The sequence below is a fragment of the Schistocerca serialis genome, chromosome 4, assembly GCF_023864345.2.
Source record: "Schistocerca serialis cubense isolate TAMUIC-IGC-003099 chromosome 4, iqSchSeri2.2, whole genome shotgun sequence".
NCBI lineage: Eukaryota > Metazoa > Arthropoda > Insecta > Orthoptera > Acrididae > Schistocerca > Schistocerca serialis.
The window spans coordinates 856,649,709-856,668,482 of record NC_064641.1 but is presented as its reverse complement, the minus strand read 5'-3'; the positions used below and the strand labels follow the sequence as shown (position 1 = coordinate 856,668,482).

Here is an 18,774-nt window from a genome sequence, read left to right as displayed (position 1 = left end):
TGGCCTCAACAATGATGCCAAATGTTTGGCAATGTCATAGGTCGGAGAGCCTATGTTACTCACTATGGGGTGTAGAGGAACATCTTTCTTGTGGACCTTTGGTAAACCATAAAGTCTAGGAGGCACCGGACCACTTGGTTTCAATCTCTGAACAACTTCTGGTGGAAAGGGAGAATCATTCAGAAGCGAAACAGTTTTGTTCGCCACTCGATTAGTGGGATCCCTGCTGGTCTTCCGGTACATGCTATCACTCAATAAATTGTACATTTTATCATGGTATTCGTCCCGAGACAATAAAACAGTAGCATTACCTTTATCTGCTGGGAGTACCACCGTCTGAGTATCAAGGCGAAGCTTGCATAGAGCAGCCCTCTCTGCCACAGATATATTGCTCCTTTGTGGGTGAGCCTTCATAATTGCACGGCATTGTCTCGGGACGAATACTATGATAAAATGTATAATTTATTGAGTGATAGCATGTACCGGAAGATCAGCAGGGATCCCACTAATCGAGTGGCGAACAAAACTGTATCGTTTCTGAATGATTCTCCCTTTCCACCAGAAGTTGTTCGGAGATCGAAACCAAGTGGTCCGGTGCCTCCTAGACTTTATGGTCTACCAAAGGTCCACAAGAAAGATGTTCCTCTACACCCCATAGTGAGTAACATAGACTCTCCGACCTATGACGTTGCCAAACATTTGGCATCATTGTTGAGGCCTCTTGTGGGAAAATGTACTCACCACATAAGAAACTCGGCTGACTTCATTAGTAAACTGAAATCACTGAAAATGAACCTGTCAGATATATTAGTTAATTTTGATGTGGTTGCTTTATTTACAAAGGTTCCCCTTCCAGAATCTCTACAACTTATTGAAAGAAGTTTTGACAAAGAGATTTCAGCTTTATTTAAACATGTTCTGACCTCCACGTATTTCTTATTTAACAACGAATTTTTTGAACACATGGACGGAGTCACCATGGGTAGTCCCTTATCCCCTCTGGTGGCCAATTTATTTATGGAGGACTTCAAGGAGAAGGCGCTTGAATCTGCTGACTTGAAACCCACGGTATTCTGGAGGTATGTTGATGATACCTTTGTAGTTTGGCCGCATGGTGAAGACAACTTGCAAGACTTCTTAAGACATCTGAACTTCCTCCACGATCAAATAAAGTTCACAATGGAAATTGAAAAGGAGGGATGCCTTCCATTCTTGGATGTTTTGGTTCGGCGCAGAGAGGATGACACTTTGGGACATGAAGTGTATAGGAAGCCGACACACACCGATCTGTATTTACGTGCAAATAGCTGCCACCATTCTGCCCAGACAATGAGTGTTCTCCGAACTTTGACTCACAGAGCGCATATTATTTCTGACGAAAGCAGTCTGCAAGATGAACTTTCCCACTTACAAAGAGTGTTTGAAGACAATGGGTACTCTCCACAACAAATACAGAGGGCACTGAAAATGAAACCGAAAAAGGCCACAAAGAAAGCAGAAGATGAAGAAACCTTTAAATCGATGGCCTTCCTGCCATATGTGGGTAGCCTCTCATCAAAAATAGGATGCATTCTCGGCAGACACAAAGTAAAAGTGATTTTTCGTCCTCCACCTAGGACAGCTGCACTCGTGGGCTCCGTCAAAGACGATTTGCTGCTTCGAAAATCTGGAGTTTACAAAATTCCATGTGAATGTGGCCTTTCTTACATCAGACAAACAACTCGTACTGTCCAAGAAAGATGTACAGAACACCAGAGGTACACACGACTTTTACAACCTAACAAGTTGGCAGTGGCAGAGCACTGTATTGATAATGGTCACAGTACGTTGTATGACAATGTCGAAATTTTGGCAGCTACATCGTCCTTTTGGGACTCGATAGTAAAGGAGGCAATTGAAATTCGCTTGACGACGAACTTAATTAATGGAGACAGTGATTTCAATCTTGATAAATCCTTGAATCCGACACTTGCTGTAATAAACTGGCAAAGGCGTTGTCACAGTGCAGCTCACAACGATATATTGATATGCCAACAAAGATCAACTGTGGAGTCATAGATACAACTTGCGCATTATGCACTTCTCTGCCGCCGACCAACGTCTCTGGTGCATTTGCATCTGTGGCCGCATGCGCAGTCATGCGGTACAACAGTATAAAGGGACGAAGCGAGCACTGGAGCAGCAGTCTTGCGTCTCACTGTGAAGATGGCTGAACGTTATACAGCCGAAATATTAGAAGAAGAAGGAGATTTCTTGCGGCTGCACACCCGAAACTTAATGGAACAGTCAAGATTAATTTTATAACTGAAGATTTTTGCTTAGAATGCTTACAAAATAAAATTTCTTCTTGTTTCCAGAACGTACACAATGAATCGCAAGAGGTGTGCTGTGGATATGGCCCGTGAACCCAACAGAAGTTTTGCAGAAACATGGGAGGAAGTTGCTATCTCACTGCAGCAGACATTCTGCGAAACCCTGGGAGACTCAGACTGGGAGTCATACAAAATTACAGAGCACTATTACATGCGTCAGAAAGTAGGTTATGCTCTTTTTGGACCACCATCAGGGGACGATTCTGGGGAATATGATTCGTGTAAACTTGAAAAAATAAAAGAGATTTGCAAAATACTCATTGAACAAGACAATCACAATTTCTTAGAGGAAAACTCTGAAACTTGGATGTCTATAATTTTTGTCTGTTTGGCCTTGGAGAAAACCGGAAACCACACTGAGGTGGTAACAGAGCCAGTTTTCAGAGTGCCTAGATACTGTAATGAAAATTATATTACAGTTCATTTCATTGACCGCAATGGTCGTATTTATGAAAGTTGGAAAGATTATTTACAAAATAACAAGCTTCCAAGCTGTTCATATTGCTATCCTAAGGGTGGTGTATACCACTTAAATGTAAACCACCAGGTAGAGGTAGAATTTGGAAAGACTCCTGCAAGGAAACTATCATCAAAAATATGCAACGGTCTTGATCTTGCAACTACATTTGTGTCAGCTGGTAACTTTGGGTTAGCCTGTGCAGCAATGTCTTTCCCAGTAAGTGCACCTATTTTAGCAACATCAGTCCTCACTACTGCTGTTTGTAGTGCATATGGAATTGGTAGAAGCACAAAGGAGATCATTGATAGGAAGAAACACAAAGAAACTATAGGATTAACCAACAGTGCATCACGAAACTGTTGGCTGTCTATTGTGGGGAATGCTGTTGGTATTTTATCATGTGGGGCTTCGAGAATAATCCCAAAGATTGCACAAAGTGGGAATGCATTGAATATGGAAGGAAGAGTGTGTGTTGCTGCTCTAAGTGTTACTTCTTGCACTGTTAGTGGAATTAATGTAGCCAATGAAATATTAAATTTGGATGAGAAAAGAAAGAAAAATGACATCCGGCCAAGTGATGTAGCACAGTTAATCTCATCAGTTATATTTTTTGGTCATTCAGTTCTTACTACGAAAACTGCATTTAATCTAATTAGAGAAGCCCGTCAAGGAAGATTGGAGAAATTTGTGACAAGTGTGAGAAGTACTAAGTACAGAAAAGTGTTTTCAGATCTTGCTGGAAAAATTGTTGGCAAGAAATCTGAACTTTCTGAAAGCGGCAAGGTAATCCGCTCAGTAAAATACATTGAAGAATTCGGGGAGTCATTTTTAAATAATGTAGTTGTGTTCAAATCAGGTTGTAACAGAGCTTCATACATCATTGATGAGTCTGGAATCAGGGAGTGTGTTGCATACTTCAGAGACCTCATTTTGAATGCCACAAGGAACTTTGTAACACACATGTCTAACAGCTTTCCACAAATTGGGTTTGGAAACCATTATGAGAACTTGACAGCAGCATCTGGAAAGCCACAAGTTCCTGTTGCAGATGCTGGTTTCAACCTTCGAGGGCAAATATTAACACTTTTACGAGGACTTGGTGAATTTAACATACCTCTTCTACTTGATCTTGGAGTGAAGATTTTTAGTGATCTGAAATACCCACTTGGCAGAAGTATTTGTGAAGTTCTAAACATGATTTACATGTTTGTGAAGGAAGTAGTGAAAGATATGGAAAATTTGTATCTAGAGCAGCTACAGGAGGAAAAACGTTTATTGGGACCAAATTTTTCTCAGGTTGAATTTGACCAAAAATATAAAATATCGGGGGTGAGATTTGAATACTTCTGTTCAGTTGCACTAAAAGCAGTAAACTTAGTAGGAGAAGTCTTCAGCATGTTAAAAGAGGCCTGTCTTGTTACTTGCCATAAGGTTGATAGTATTAAATCAGAGAGAGCCCAGTCTCCTGTGTTCAGAGATCTAGTTATACCTTGGGAATATACAAATTCCAGTGAAAATATGCCAATAACAAAGGATCACGCCTTGCAGATTGCAAGAGATCTAACTAGTGAAGATTTGAACTGCAACAATTCTGTTGTTGCATATTCAGAATCAGAATTATTTGTTATAATTGAAGATAAGTCCATACCTTTAAATGTTGTGAGAATAAAATATATAGTTGAATGTCAGATAATTTATGCTTCAGTTATGTGCTGAACAATTCTGGAATTTGTAACATTTTGTTTTACAGAATGAATCTCTTTATTTACGTAAAATGTCTTGTTGAAATTCAGCTAATTGAACCTTCTGTTAAATGCTGAAAAAATTCTAAAATTTGTAATGTTTTGTATCCCAGAATGAATCTCTGTGTGGAAAACAAGATAACTGATGATAGATAAGACAATTGATGCTTCAGTTAAGTGATAAAAAAAATCTTGAATTTGTAGCCTAATGTTTTGTTTTATGAACTGAATTTTCTAAAGCAAGAAGTTTAGTGCCTTAAACAGCTTTACACAGATATTTTTCTAGATTGTTTCACTTTATACTACTGAAAAAAACATAAAAACAAGCAGATTTTGTGTGTATGTATTACTACTTTTATTAATTTGCAGATGCACAGCCCCCAAATATAAGAAGTTGCAATATAGTATACACCTCATTTAAGTATTCTTTGTGTAGATTGGGGATGCAATGAAAACAAAGTGAATAATATACCTTGTGCTGTGTCTAGCACATCCCTAAATAAACTGTTTCAGCAATTGATCAAACTCCATTCTCTTGCTTATGATTTTTGTGCCTGATATGTAATTACTCTTTCTAATTAATTTGATATTGAAAATTAAGTCACAATGCGAAGGAAAAAATCACATTTTATTTGTAAATCCATGATCTGATTAATTACATACTAATTAGTAATGATTTTTCATTATGAATAAGTTTGTTGCTGGGAAATAAATCATAGAAATATAATCTGTACACTGCATTTACAGTAAATTATCACTATATGGCTTATTGACATTTGTGTTCATGTCAGCCACTAATTAACTCTTACCCAAAACTTTCCAATTTGTTCCACCGAGATTCTCACTTAATCACCTTTTGCAAGTATTCTTATTAATCAGAAACTCACTCAGTTTATGATAGAACAGTTTGTGCAATAATACAATGTATAGATTTTCTGTCCACCTAGGTAAAAATGAGATGGCTTCTTTAGCTGAAAACAGAGAATACAATACTAATTCACATCATAACTGCCACAGTACAGCATAGTAAAACTCATACCTTTGATTAATGACTGTAGTTTTGAATTAATGTGTTAAGCCATCTGCTGTCTGTCATACAATTTTATTCTTACTCTTGAAGTAATCTTCAGTTCTGAAACAGATACTAAATACTGTCTATGCTTGCAAAATGTATATAGTCATATCTGGAAATTGCGTTGTGTGCAATTGTAAACATCTTCCATGACTAGAGATACACTGCACTGATAAGTCTCCAAAATTTATCTGACAAACCAACGAAAGAAGTCATGAAAGTGTTGCCGAGACACCATCAGTCACAGTCTAATCTTTATCTGTGAGTTCATTAGTAACACCATTTTTGTCAATCCTACCACCGTGTTCAGCTTAATGAAGTTGCTGTTTCTTCCAGACGCTGTGGGGAGCCATGCTCCCTGCATTCACAGCATTCTATAAGCCATACATGCCTCCCACCCAACCTCCCCTCCCCTCCCCTCCCCTCCCCTCCCCATCTCCCTCTCCCAGTGATGCCAAATGGTGGGTGCTTTATGGAACTCAGTTTTACTGAGGGGACTGGTAAGTGTCATCAGTCTTCTATAACTGTACACACTGAGTACGCTTTAGTGACCACCATGCAGTGCAGCAGTGGAACGTAGATATTTGGTTAACTGCCTGAATAGCAAGGATGGTAAAACCCATACTTAAAAAAAGCCCTCAATCTTAAAACCCTGTGTTAAAAAGTAAGTCTCAAGAGGTTGCACACTGTTGAGATGTGCAGTTGTCCTAGGTGGGCCTTTTATTTCCCTAGCTGCTTGTGGGAACACCATGACGAATCAACTAGATACCTCCTGGATGGATGTACCATCTGGGAGATATCGCACCCACTTATCAAAGGAATGAGAGAGGCTACTGCTCCTGAAAATCAGATTGTATTTTGTAACAGGGCTAAAGAAGTATAAATCGGAATATTTTCCTAGTGATCAAGAAGAAGGAGGGGACATTTGAAAAAGTGTCCCTTTTCTGTACACACAAAAGTTTAGAAGGGCTTGCTGGTATCTCAATATCTGTTAAAAGATTGGGAAATCATTTTTTGCTGGCTGAAACTAAAAGGTCAAAGCAAGTGGAACTTCTAAGAAAGCCCAAATAATTGGGTGACTGATACACACGTTGAGATGCCCAACTCAAGCAAAGATGTGGTCATGTGCCCCGATGTTATTTACATGAATGTTTCAGAACTGAAACAAGAATGGGTATTGCAGGGCATAGTCGATGTAAAAAGAACATGCAGGAATGATGGAGAGAGAGAGATAGGGAAGACTGCCACCTCATTATGGCTTTTAATTTTCCACAGCTACCTGAGTACACTGTGTTAGGGTTCCTCCATCTACTATTAGACCTTACATACCCAAGCCTATGAGATGTTGCTAATGCCAGTGATTTGGCCGCGCAATACTGAGTTCTGGAGGTGAACAGGGTGTATATGACCCGGGATGACTGGGAGATCCGGGAATTTTTTCATCCGGGAGAAAACTGGGAAAAACCCGGGAATTGTTTAGAATTCTGGGATTTTTTCATTGTTTTAGTTTTCAGTTAAATTTTTATGATTTTGACTGGTAAAAACCAACTCTAACAAAGGATATTATTGTATCCCGCTACTGCAGAATAATATTGAAACAACAAAAGATGAACGGGAGAAAAAAAAAAACGAAAATAAAACTTAAGTTGCAAAGGAAATGCGCCGTATAAAACAACAAAACAGTGCTCATACAAGCGTCTGCCAACAGTAAAGTGTGTCAAAGGCTTTAGGAAAACTGTGCAATTCTTTATAACAACAAATTTCCTCCGATGAGCGTGATGTGACAACTGTTTAAATTAGATTCGTTTGAGCAGTTGCGGGCGGGCTCTTGCACATGCGCAGTTGAGTCGCGTATGAGTAGTACCTCCTCCCACTTGTGGTTGCGGAAGTGTGGCTGGGCACCACTACTTAATATTGCCCCTCTTCGGAAATATCGTAGATCCGGGGCTCACGGACAGAGCTGTCCAAGTTGTGGTGGGGAGGTGGGTCGTCTCCACGTGACCTGTGTTTACGTTCAGTGATTTTGTTGTTTCCTCTTCATTTATTTCTCTCACGTTAAATGATAACAAAACGGATTTTTGTGGCCGGGAGCTATCAAATGAATTAAAGTACGTTCGCATAATTACGGCAGGCTAAAATATGTTAATAGTTTCAGATTTTATTTCCACCTTTGACAGTCAAGCATTAATCGCCATACAGAACAATGAAGTTATTTTTGCCTGTTTGCTAAAGAGATTTGGCTTTTATTAATCCTTTCTACTGAGGCAGCCAATTTATTTGAAACAAAGTGTTTAATTTCACACTATTGGCTAGTTTCAACTGTTCGCTGGATTTCAAGTGCACGTATGGCATTATGTTATAATAAAGAACCAAACATGCACGTATGGCATTATGTTATAATAAAGAACCAAACATGAGTACTGGTACTCCAAGAAAATTTACATACGGATGTGCATTTTAAGCCGAATTATGCATTTTAGTATGGTTCGCAAAATCCCGCCGCTCTTTAAGTATCCTTTGATATCTTGTTTCTTTTATGACATAATGTAAGATCTTGTAATGTTTTACGCGTATGAACATACAGGCTTCCTGCGTCGTCGTAGCTGCACAAGCACGGTGACGCCAGATATCTGGCGCTTTCTTGCAACTGCTGAAACGAACCTATTTCTAACAGGTCGCGGAAAAATATTGCAAATGGTGGTTTGAAAAGCGTTAGATTCAAAGCAGATTTCCTTTTACGCAAGATGAACTGATGATGATGATGATGATGAGTCCCATACTTCTTAACAGAGCGTAGGGGAGCGACGCAGGAGACCCCTCACCGCCTTACTAGGCAAGGTCCTAGTGGAGATGGTTTGCCATTGCCTTCCTCCGACCGTAATGGGGATGAATGATGATGTTGAGGACGACACAACAACACCCAGTCATCTCGAGGCAGGAAAAATCCATGACCCCGCCGGAAATCGAACCCAGGACCCTGTGCTCGGGAAGCGAGAACGCTACCACGAGCTGCAGACAAGATGAACTATGTGCGAGAATGTACGATGAATTTCTTACATCACAAAGTGTGTGACTCTCATTTAAAAATCAACTCATTATATGTGGAAGCTTAGCTTCTCTTCCAACTTATTAATCTTCAAGACCAATATTATATATGAATGCTATGTGTATTAATTTAAACCATTAACTTTTCTTATTTGTGTATTCGCGATACTTACTAGTGATCTTGCTATTGGCTGACTACGTCACGTGTCCTATTGCTGTCATCAGCTAGCGAGATCACATGAATGAGCTATGCCGTTTACAAATGCGTATCACAATCTTGATTTCAATGCTTTGGTGGAATTCAAATTTATACCTTCGTAATACGAAAATATGCAGCGTACATGTTGCTGCGCATCAAAGGTCTTTCAAAATGTGTTTTTCACCCTGAGTTTCATTTTCTAAAGTGCCGGGAAATTCTACGTTGGTATATAAAACCATAAACATTCAAAGGATTGATGAGTTTTACAGTTCCGAGGAAGAGTATACTGTCACTTAACACGGAAAAGTGTATTTTCACCCGGGAGAAAGTGTATTTTTAACTGGAAAAATCCGGGAATTTTTTTCCTTGTCCACGTATACACCCTGGTGAAGCAGTTTCCAGGAAACGTGGAAAAGCACCTCGTAAATCTGGTACTGACTGTCTGTCTCCAGCAGTACTCATTAACTCCTCTGGCAGACATACACTCTGGAGCCAAAACTGCCACATATTCACTGAAGAGTAAAATTCAGTAAACAGCTTTCTGGGTGAAGAAACCTGTCCCCAAAGTAGATGCTTTGACACAAGATGGGTGCAGTGAACCATTACCCAACACCAGCACTTGTACTTGCTCATGTACCTGCTAAGCCAAACAGAGTAAAGATATAGCAGTGCAGGCAGCTGTGACACAAGGAGAAGGAAACACTTATAACAGTGAGCATAGAGGAGGCACTGCAAGAGCTGAGTGCCTATCAACTTCCTGTTTCTGCATGAATCTTTAAGAGAAAATGGGCAGAGAAAGCATTGCAGGATTTGGCTCAAAACTTGTCCCTGGTGCCATGTATCATGAAGTATCATTCTTGACTGATGAAGGAGACATCATGGAGTTAAATGTCGCAACACAGCCCGCATCTCGTGGTCGTGCGGTAGCGTTCTCGCTTCCCACGCCCGGGTTCCCGGGTTCGATTCCCGGCGGGGTCAGGGATTTTCTCTGCCTCGTGATGGCTGGGTGTTGTGTGCTGTCCTTAGGTTAGTTAAGTTTAAGTAGTTCTAAGTTCTAGGGGACTGATGACCTAAGATGTTAAGTCCCATAGTGCTCAGAGCCATTTGAACCATTTTTTGTCGCAACACAAGATCCAGACAACCCTCCACCCTCCTCATTTAACAAGTATCTCACCCCTGTCGCAAAGATAGAAGAAAATTAAAACAACAACACCGAAATGGAATATGAATGGATACTGGGTCCATTTGTAAGAACTGAGACTCCTAGTACAGTACAGAGCTGTCTGCCTATCTCCCCAAGAGACCTGTTTTGAAGCTACTGAATTCACCTGTACTTGGAAGCTACCACTTCAACAGAAAGATGACCTCACTGTTGACACGCTATGGTAGCAGTGTTTGTCAAGGACACATTCCAATCCTCACTTGTGCACTTAACTTCAACACTAAGAGTTATTAATGTCGTGGAATGCTCTATGAGCCTGTTGAGAGTGAGATACTCGAAGAAGTTATTGCTTAATTGCCCCATTTTAGGAGATTTTAATGCATAATGGGGATCCAACACTACTTGTCCCAGGGGCTTAGTACTTATGAACATGGATCAAGTAACTCATTTCAGCACCCCTACAGGTTCATCTGCAGCTGGTGATCTCACCCACTGCTCATCTGCTGTTACGGACACTGCCCAGTGGGAAGCTGATGACGATCATGGCAGCAACCGCTACACCATCTGTCAGAAGGATCAGATCACAAAAGGAGGTATCCGAGCTGGCTTTTGAGAGAGACTGCTTGGATGCTGTACAGCCAGTTAGCTGTTTTTCAGCAAAGTGAATGTGACCAGGATCAGGTGGATCACATGACAACCATGATTCACCATCCCACTTGCATGTCCATCCGCAAGTCATCAGGAACACTCGGGGACAGCCTTTCCCTCAGTGGAATGATGAGTGTTGTCATCATCTTACAGATGAGAATCTTGCAACTTCTCAGGTGGCAAGGAGAATAATTTGAAAGTAAGAAGAGGTCTTGGCAAGATTTCTGTTTCCTAAACTCTTCGCACCAGCAAGTCAGATGCAGGAAGCGATTAAGAGAATTTCCGGGCAGAGCTGTATGAGATCAAGGGTGCTTCTTAATGTTGCTGGGAGACATCACTGAGACACTGGCTGAATCTTACACAGACATCACAGTTGAATCTGACCAAGATCCAGCTTTCCGTTCTTTTTAGGGGACACAGGAGAGCACAAATTTTGATTTCTGCTCACCCATCATGGTGGAATGCAACTGGCCTTCCTTTCTTTCTTTGGGACTTTTATTCTGCATTCTCTGTAGTTCATGACCTGGCCTGATAATGCACTCCCATGTTAAAGCAGTTGAACCAGCAGTCAAAACAGGTCCTCCTGTGGTCTTTTAAAGAAATTTGGTTGACAAAAATATTTCCCAACTCATGGAAGAAAGCTATTTTAATTCCAGTTTCAAAACCAGCAGAGGATCGTGCTAACTCCAGTAGCCTCACTAGCTGCTTAGGGAGGGCACTGTTGCATATGTTCAACCAGCACCTATAATTGAGTCAGTGTAAGTTGATCCTTGACAGTTGCCATGGGTTGGACACAGAAACCAACCAAAAACATAAAGAGATTTTGGAAATGTCTGTTTGGCAATCCGTCATTGTTGTCACAGCTTTGTAGATGACTACTATTTGCACCTGCAGCCATTAGTGCCTCACAATTGAAATTTGGCAATAGCACTACGAACTGTAAGGGATCATCTTACACTGTCTCAACTATAGTGTAGATTTTCGAAAGTCTGTCACTAGTAAGTTGATGACTTCTCCATCTTGTGTGCATCGTCCGGTGACACAGCAGCTGTGCGGCAATTGCATTTGATGATCAGTTATTTGCTGGGATATAGGCAGATGTCATAGGCTTCAAATTTTCTATGGACAAAACTTTACATTTATTTTAATTGCTCCTGCTCTCCTTTCAATTTATCTGTTTTAAAACTGAGAGATACAATTCTCATTTTTAAGGAAAAGGTGAAATATCTGGGTCTCAGTTTTGAGGTTAATGTGGCCGCCAGACCTTAAGGACCTGTAATTATGATGCCCCAAGGCTAAATCAAGATTTTGGGAAGCATGTCACATCTGCTCCAGTTTATAAAGCCTTTGTGCTGCCCCAGCTTGAATACAGATTCCGTACCTCATACATCAAAATACTGGATGCAGTGCACCACGATGGGATTAGGCTGCCAACGGTCTTGTCACACAAGTCCAGTTTCTAGCTTGTGTGCAGAGGCTGGTGAGGTTCCACTGTCTATTTGACATCATCTCCTCGTGGCACATCAAGCGTATCGGTCTCTGTCTATTCCATTCCAAAATTCCCAGCATCCATCTCTGTCGCCCAGGTGCCACTGAAGCGTCTGTTCCATAACCATCTGCAGGCAGCGAGACCATTTGGGATCCATGTGAGGACCCTAAGGGCATTGGGGCAGATGATATGCCATAGTGCCAAGAAATTTCCCCATCTGTCCTGCTTCCAAAGTGCCCTTCTTGCCAGTGGTCAGCTGTACCCAGCATATAGGTTGGTGCAAAAGTCCACTGTGCTTTCCTTCTCTTACAAAAACAGGAAAAGGAAATACTTTTCTGCTGGTTTCCTTTGGGCACATAGGAACCCGGGGAAATGAACTCAACTGATGTGGCTGCCAAGGAGGCTTCCTCATTTATTTATTTATGTAACCTGATCTGATTAGGGCCAACTGGCCCTCTCTTACATCAGACCAGGATTTCACACTTAACTTTCTGAATCACAGTTATCTAAGAAATAACAATTTTAATGTGAAAAATAGTGTCATTTGAATGTCTTTATGGTCAATGTGAGTAAATAATACTGACTGAATGAAAATAGTTAATACTGGCATTACTTCTACTGGTACTGGTACTGCTGCTGTATCCACTAATAATGGTAGCAGTAGTAATAATAACAATATTATTTCATGGAAACATAAAACTTGGTCATTCCCAAGTCTGAATCTTGGAGAATATCAAATTAATTACGTTGCCATCACTCGAAAAACACAACAAGAGATCCAGAATGTTAAAGTTCTGAGGAATGCCAATCTGGATTCAGATCACTATCTTAACACAGGCAAAGAAGATAGATTTGACACGGAAAAGCTGATGTCCAATCGAGAATTTACTCATAAACTTGAATCCTTAGATCCAGAGTGCTGGGAAGAATTGCAACAAGCCCTGGTCAGAACAGCAAAGGAAACTGTTCCGCTTCTGAAACCGAAGAAGCATGCTTGGTGGAACAGTGATAATCTCACCAAGGACAATCCTCCAAGCCTACACTTCAAAGCTCCAAACAGGACACTAGCTCACAGTGATAAAGACAACTGCCAGATATTAGCGAATTACTTAACAGCTCTTCTGAATTGTGAACCTCCAAACTCCACATTTCCCCTTACTGACTATGTAGAAGCACACCCAAATTCATCACCACCCACGAAAGAGAAAATCAAGCTAATTATTCACTCGCTTAAAAACAACAAAGCACCAGGGGAAGATTCTATAGCTGCTGACCTTTCGAAGTATGCAGGGATAAGGCAGTAGATAAACAGAAATTATCAGCCAGATTTGGGAAACTGAAAGACTCTCACTTGGCTGGAATTCTGCTCTAATTCATCCTCTTCATAAGAAAGGAGACAAAACAGATGTAAATAACTATTGTGGTATCTCTCTCGTATCAACAACCTATAAGATTCTGTTGAAAGTTCTGCAAACTAGGACAGAAGAACAGCTAGACCCACAGCTGGTTGAGTATCAAGGAGATTTCAGGAAGGGGCGATCATGTGTCGAACAGATAATGAACCTCAAATCCATCCTTTCGTACCTGAAGCTCAGGAATAAAAATTTTGTTGTGACCTTTGTGGATTTCAAAAAGGCATACAACTCGATTGATCGTAAAACCCTGATCAGAATTCTAGAAGAACTTGGCCTAGACAAGAAGACCGAAGCGATAATCCAGCAAACACTAACCAACACAACCTCAAAAGTGAAATTTAGAGGAGAAACATCAGAAGCTTTTGAAATAAAGACTGGAGTGAGGCAAGGAGATGGGCTCTCACCTCTGCTCTTCAACTGTGCCCTCGAGAAGGTGATTCATGAGTGGCGCAAGGAACTGGAAAACCAAGGAATTAAATATGGTGTCAGGCTGGGTTACAAGAAACAAGATCTTGCAGTCGATTGTCTCACTTTTGCAGATTATCTTGCAATTTTTTCTGATCCCATGGAAACAGCTGAGAGACAGATTAATGAGCTTAACGTGCAAGGACAGGAGACTGGTCTCCAAATTTCATTTGAGAAAACAGAGTTTATAACGAAGGGAGCTTGTAGTGGGTCAAGGCAAAATTAAGCGAGTTGAAAAGTTTAAATATCTCGGAGAATGGACAGCAACCATATCACACATGAACCAAATGGAAATGGCATTCCATTTAACCAAAAACATCTATAACAAAAGATCAGTATCATTCAATGTAAAGTTAAGCCATTACTGCAGTGTTATCTGGCCCGAGGTCTTGTACGCTTCTGAATGCCTAGTTATGAACAGAAAATGCCTAATCGAAAAACTGGAGGCCAAGGAAAGGAAGATTTTGAGAAAGAGCTTAGTCCCATCAAAGAGAATGGGGAATGTAGATGATGCCATAATCATGAACTGTATTCCCACATAGAGAAGATAACAGATACCATCCATAAAAGAAGGATTATATTTTATGGACATATGACCTGAATGAGCTGGGGAAGACTCATCAGTCGCATGATCACCTACTTTCAGGAGAAGAAAACAAAATGGGCCTCGTTCACAGATGTGGAGAAATATCTTAAGTAGGGATCACCCATAATGACATCTTGGAGCGTATCCCACTCAGGAGAAACTCAGACCTGTCAGGGTTTCCAGGAAAAGTCAAAACTAAAACCAGGAAAGGCTTGGGCCCAGGAAAGGAAGGAGCAACACCGAGAACAAATGTGGGAGCACTGGGCAAACATCAGAACACGTAAAGCAAGACAGTTAAAATAACATGGTCCAAAGATGGCCTATATGAAATAAATGAATGAATAGCAATAATAGTGGCTGATATAAAAAGAACTATAGGTGTACAAATTAGATGTTTTCTAATATTGCGGTTAAAGGCGCTGCAGTCTGGAACCGCAGGACCGCTACGGTTGCAGGTTCGAATCCTGCCTCGGGCATGGATGTTTGTGATGTCCTTAGGTTAGTTAGGTTTAACTAGTTCTAAGTTCTAGGGGACTAATGACCTCAGTAGTTGAGTCCCATAGTGCTCAGAGCCATTTGAACCATTTCTAATATTGCAAGCTCTGGGAAAATGAAATTTAAGGAGACTACACCAACTAAGAATACTGGAAAATGTAGATCTGGTTGGAAAGGAGGATGTACAGGGGTAACGAGTTCTTATAGAGACAATGGTAATCGTTATTGTTGCTGTATCAGATATGTCATTTACTGTCTTTTGAAGGTGGAGATGTTAATTTATTTCTCTAATATAATGTGGGAGGTTATTCCAGTTGGGTTCCTGCTATTGAGAAGGACTTTGAGAGTGGCTGAATGATGAAGTGTGACAGAAAGGATTTTGCTCTGATGGGAATGAATGTTTGTGCTATGTTGTTCAAGCAATGGCGTTAAGGTCTAGGAGAGATATGAGGGACAGTGTACATTGATTAGACAGTAGAGAAGACAGAGGGTATCTAAGTCTCTGCATATATCTGTATGCAGCCATGTAAGCTGTGCATGTGACGGTGAAATATGATCAAAGAATTGAACATCACAGATATAATGAACACAGGCATTCATAATCAATTACAGGTATCGTGAGCTTTCCTGCGAAATGTCTTGCAGGATAACATTGCTGTAATCAATAATGGGAAGTATAAGTGTTTGAATAAGTTTCTTTTTCAGGTCAATAGGGAAGAGCTTTTTATATTTTTGAATGGCATGGAGAGGTGCTGATGCTTACTTGCACATTACATGCTCAGTCAAATTTAGATTGTCATCTATTATTACTCCTGAACTCTTTGCTGAAGAAGAGAAGGTGATATTTGTTCCATTTATGGTTAAAGGTGGTAAGGGATCCCTGATATTTTGGATTAATGAGTGTAGTTGACCCTTGGGTTTTTTGAATGGGTTGGGCTTTAATCCTACATCCTGTGCCTATTTTGATAATGCCCACTCGTCATCACTGAGAGTCTCGATAGCTGTCTTACAGGTTTATTGATTTTGCACTTAGATACAACTGGAGGTCATCAGTGTACATGTGGAATTTGCAGTAGGACAAAATGTATGACACATTATGGGCATACCATGAAAATAGTATAGGACCTAATGCTGACCTGGGGGACACCTTATACTGCCTGCCTCCATTGTAATTTTATATTGCCGCACAGGACGCATTGCTGACAAGACATTGGGTATGAGCGGAACCATTACACTGCATTTTGTGAGGCTTAGGTCAGTAAGTTTGGAAAGTAAAATGTTGAAGTCGACAGTATCAAAGGTTTTGCTGAAGTCTAAGAAGCACATGATAGTCACCTCTTGTGCATCTGTGCTAAGCTTCAGGTCATGTGTTACATTTATTAAGGCAGATATGCTGCAATGTCTACAGAAACATGATTGGTATATGTGGAGGAAGTTGTTTGTAATCAGGTCGTTTGCTAGGTGGTCGTGGCTATATATTCTAAGGCCTTGGATGGTACAGGAAGAATGTGAATAGGTTGATAATCAAAGGGTGCTGTGGAAGTGTCATTTTTATGTAGTGACTTAACTAGTCCCTCTTTCCAGGTCTCAGGGAAAGCAGTTGTGGTTAAGGAGTGGTTGAAGGTATCTGTGGGCATTAATGGGTCAGTAATAAGCTTCATCATTTGGACTGTGATACAATTGGCCCTGTAGATGCTGATCTGATACGCATGATGGCTTTTTTGGCAGTATTGCAAGTAACATGATTCAGGTAGATTTTTTATGGCTGCAGTTGTTTAGCCCCATGATGTAATCAATGAGTCTCTGTTTCATTTGCAGTTCAATTTTGGTTGTAGGGAATGTGAAGTACTGTTTCAGGGCAGTGGGATCAGCTGCAGCTTTTACTTTGCTTATACCGAGACAACACAGGTTTTTCTATATGACAGCTGGTCTGTTTACGTTGTTGGTTAATGTATGGGCATGCCTAAGTGTATGATTTCTCATAGCTTGACTAACTGTTCTGGTTTTGCTTATAAGCAATATGATTTTCAGGAATAGGGCACAATTTGTATGCCCGATGAGCAGCATCTTGGCTATTCATGAACTGTTTCGGTTCTTCAATTAGCCAAGGGACAGGTTACCTTCTTACTTTTCCAGTCTTTTGGAGAGCATATTTGTCGTACAATTCAGTAATTTGTTAGTAAATCCATGAAAATTTTCATTTATGTCTGGGTAGTGATTTCTTTCTGAGTCCTTCTAGCAAGTCCATCATGAAGACTATGTCACGTGCCAGTTGCAGATATCTGAGATATGAATTACTCTACTTGGGGATATTGCTGAAAAAAATGTCTATGAGAGTGTGACCATTGTTTGTGTGATGAGTTGGAGTGAGCTGAAGTAGTGACATGTTTGAATAAGAAAGCGTCCACTTAGACTTCACGCTGGAAGGGCTGTTGTATAGAAAATTTATGTTAGTGCCACCAGCTATAATTATATGCTCGTTCGTCGATTCGAGACTTGAAGGAGCAGGCAAACCCACCTACTGTAGGTGGTTTGTAGAGGACACATATTAGGCGTTTTCTTTTAAAAGATTTAAATCTGTCAACATATATTCCACTTACTTATCTTCATTACAGTTGGGGGTGGTAGCACACTGGGTGACAAGTCAGAGCATATGTACATCCCTACTCCACCCCATCATCAGTTACATCTGTCTTGTTTTAAAAAGATATAGCTGTCTAGATTTACTGAACTTGTAGGAATACTTTGTTTGAGTCAGATCTCTGACAGAAGTATAGCGTGGATGTCTGTGCCTTGAAATATATGACAGAACTCATCAAGGTGAGCTGGCAGATACTGGACACTTGCATGTGCTATATGGAGCTTGGTGCATTCAGGTGCATAGCTTGTGGCCACTGATGGATACTTGCAACTCTTGGTCAGCACTGACAGGGAAGCGAAGTATAACAAAATGTGCTGTGGTGGGGGAGTGCAGGTTCCTGTAAGTGAAAGCGGCAGGTGTCTTCTGGGATGAGGGAGATAGGGTGGCCGAGGTCAGCAGGGTTTGTGGCACTCCTTAAACAGCCAGCTGGTGACAGGAAAATAACTTTCTAGAAAGAGCTATGTACAATAGTATTGAAAGCAAGATAAACAGAATAAAAACGTTGTACTGTTGATGGTTCTAATTATGAGTAACAATGATAATATGAAAATAAATTGCCAAATAGAAATGGAAGTAAGACTTTAGTTGGTACAGTAATTGACAAAGTAAATAAGAAACAATAAAAATGGGAATTGGTAATGAAGTAAAATTAACAATTAACACATTAGTTAAGATATGGTTGGTTGATTGATTTTAACAGGAGAGCTAAAACGGCTTAGGTCTAACCCCCCACTGCCCGCACCGAAACTATATTTATTGTGCGGTATTGCTCCCTGTATATCTAGTAAAGCCAACCAGTGCCCTTAAATAGTGCAAGGAGTCCCTCTACCAGTTTTCTGTTAGACACAATTTCTTCAGGTCTAGTTGTCCAGAAGATTCTGTATCTTTTACTCTCCAATGCCGTGCATTCAAAGATTAGGTGTGATGCAGTTTCTTCATTCTCATCACAGATCCTACATTTAGGGTCCTCTTCCATTATACCC

General features: G+C 40.5%; 1 protein-coding gene across 6 annotated transcripts in view; it reads left to right on the top strand.

Moving 5' to 3' along the window:
• Nucleotides 1–5,307, top strand: part of LOC126473494 (uncharacterized) — a 52,211-nt gene extending 46,904 nt beyond the window's left edge. For all 6 annotated transcript variants that reach the window (XM_050100578.1, XM_050100574.1, XM_050100579.1 and 3 more), the window contains one exon: nt 2,358–5,307. In XM_050100578.1, coding sequence (XP_049956535.1) covers nt 2,358–4,548 — 2,191 coding nt within the window. In that variant the 3' untranslated portion in view covers nt 4,549–5,307. The remainder of the gene's footprint in view (nt 1–2,357) is intronic.
• The last annotated feature ends 13,467 nt before the right edge of the window (nt 5,308–18,774 follow it).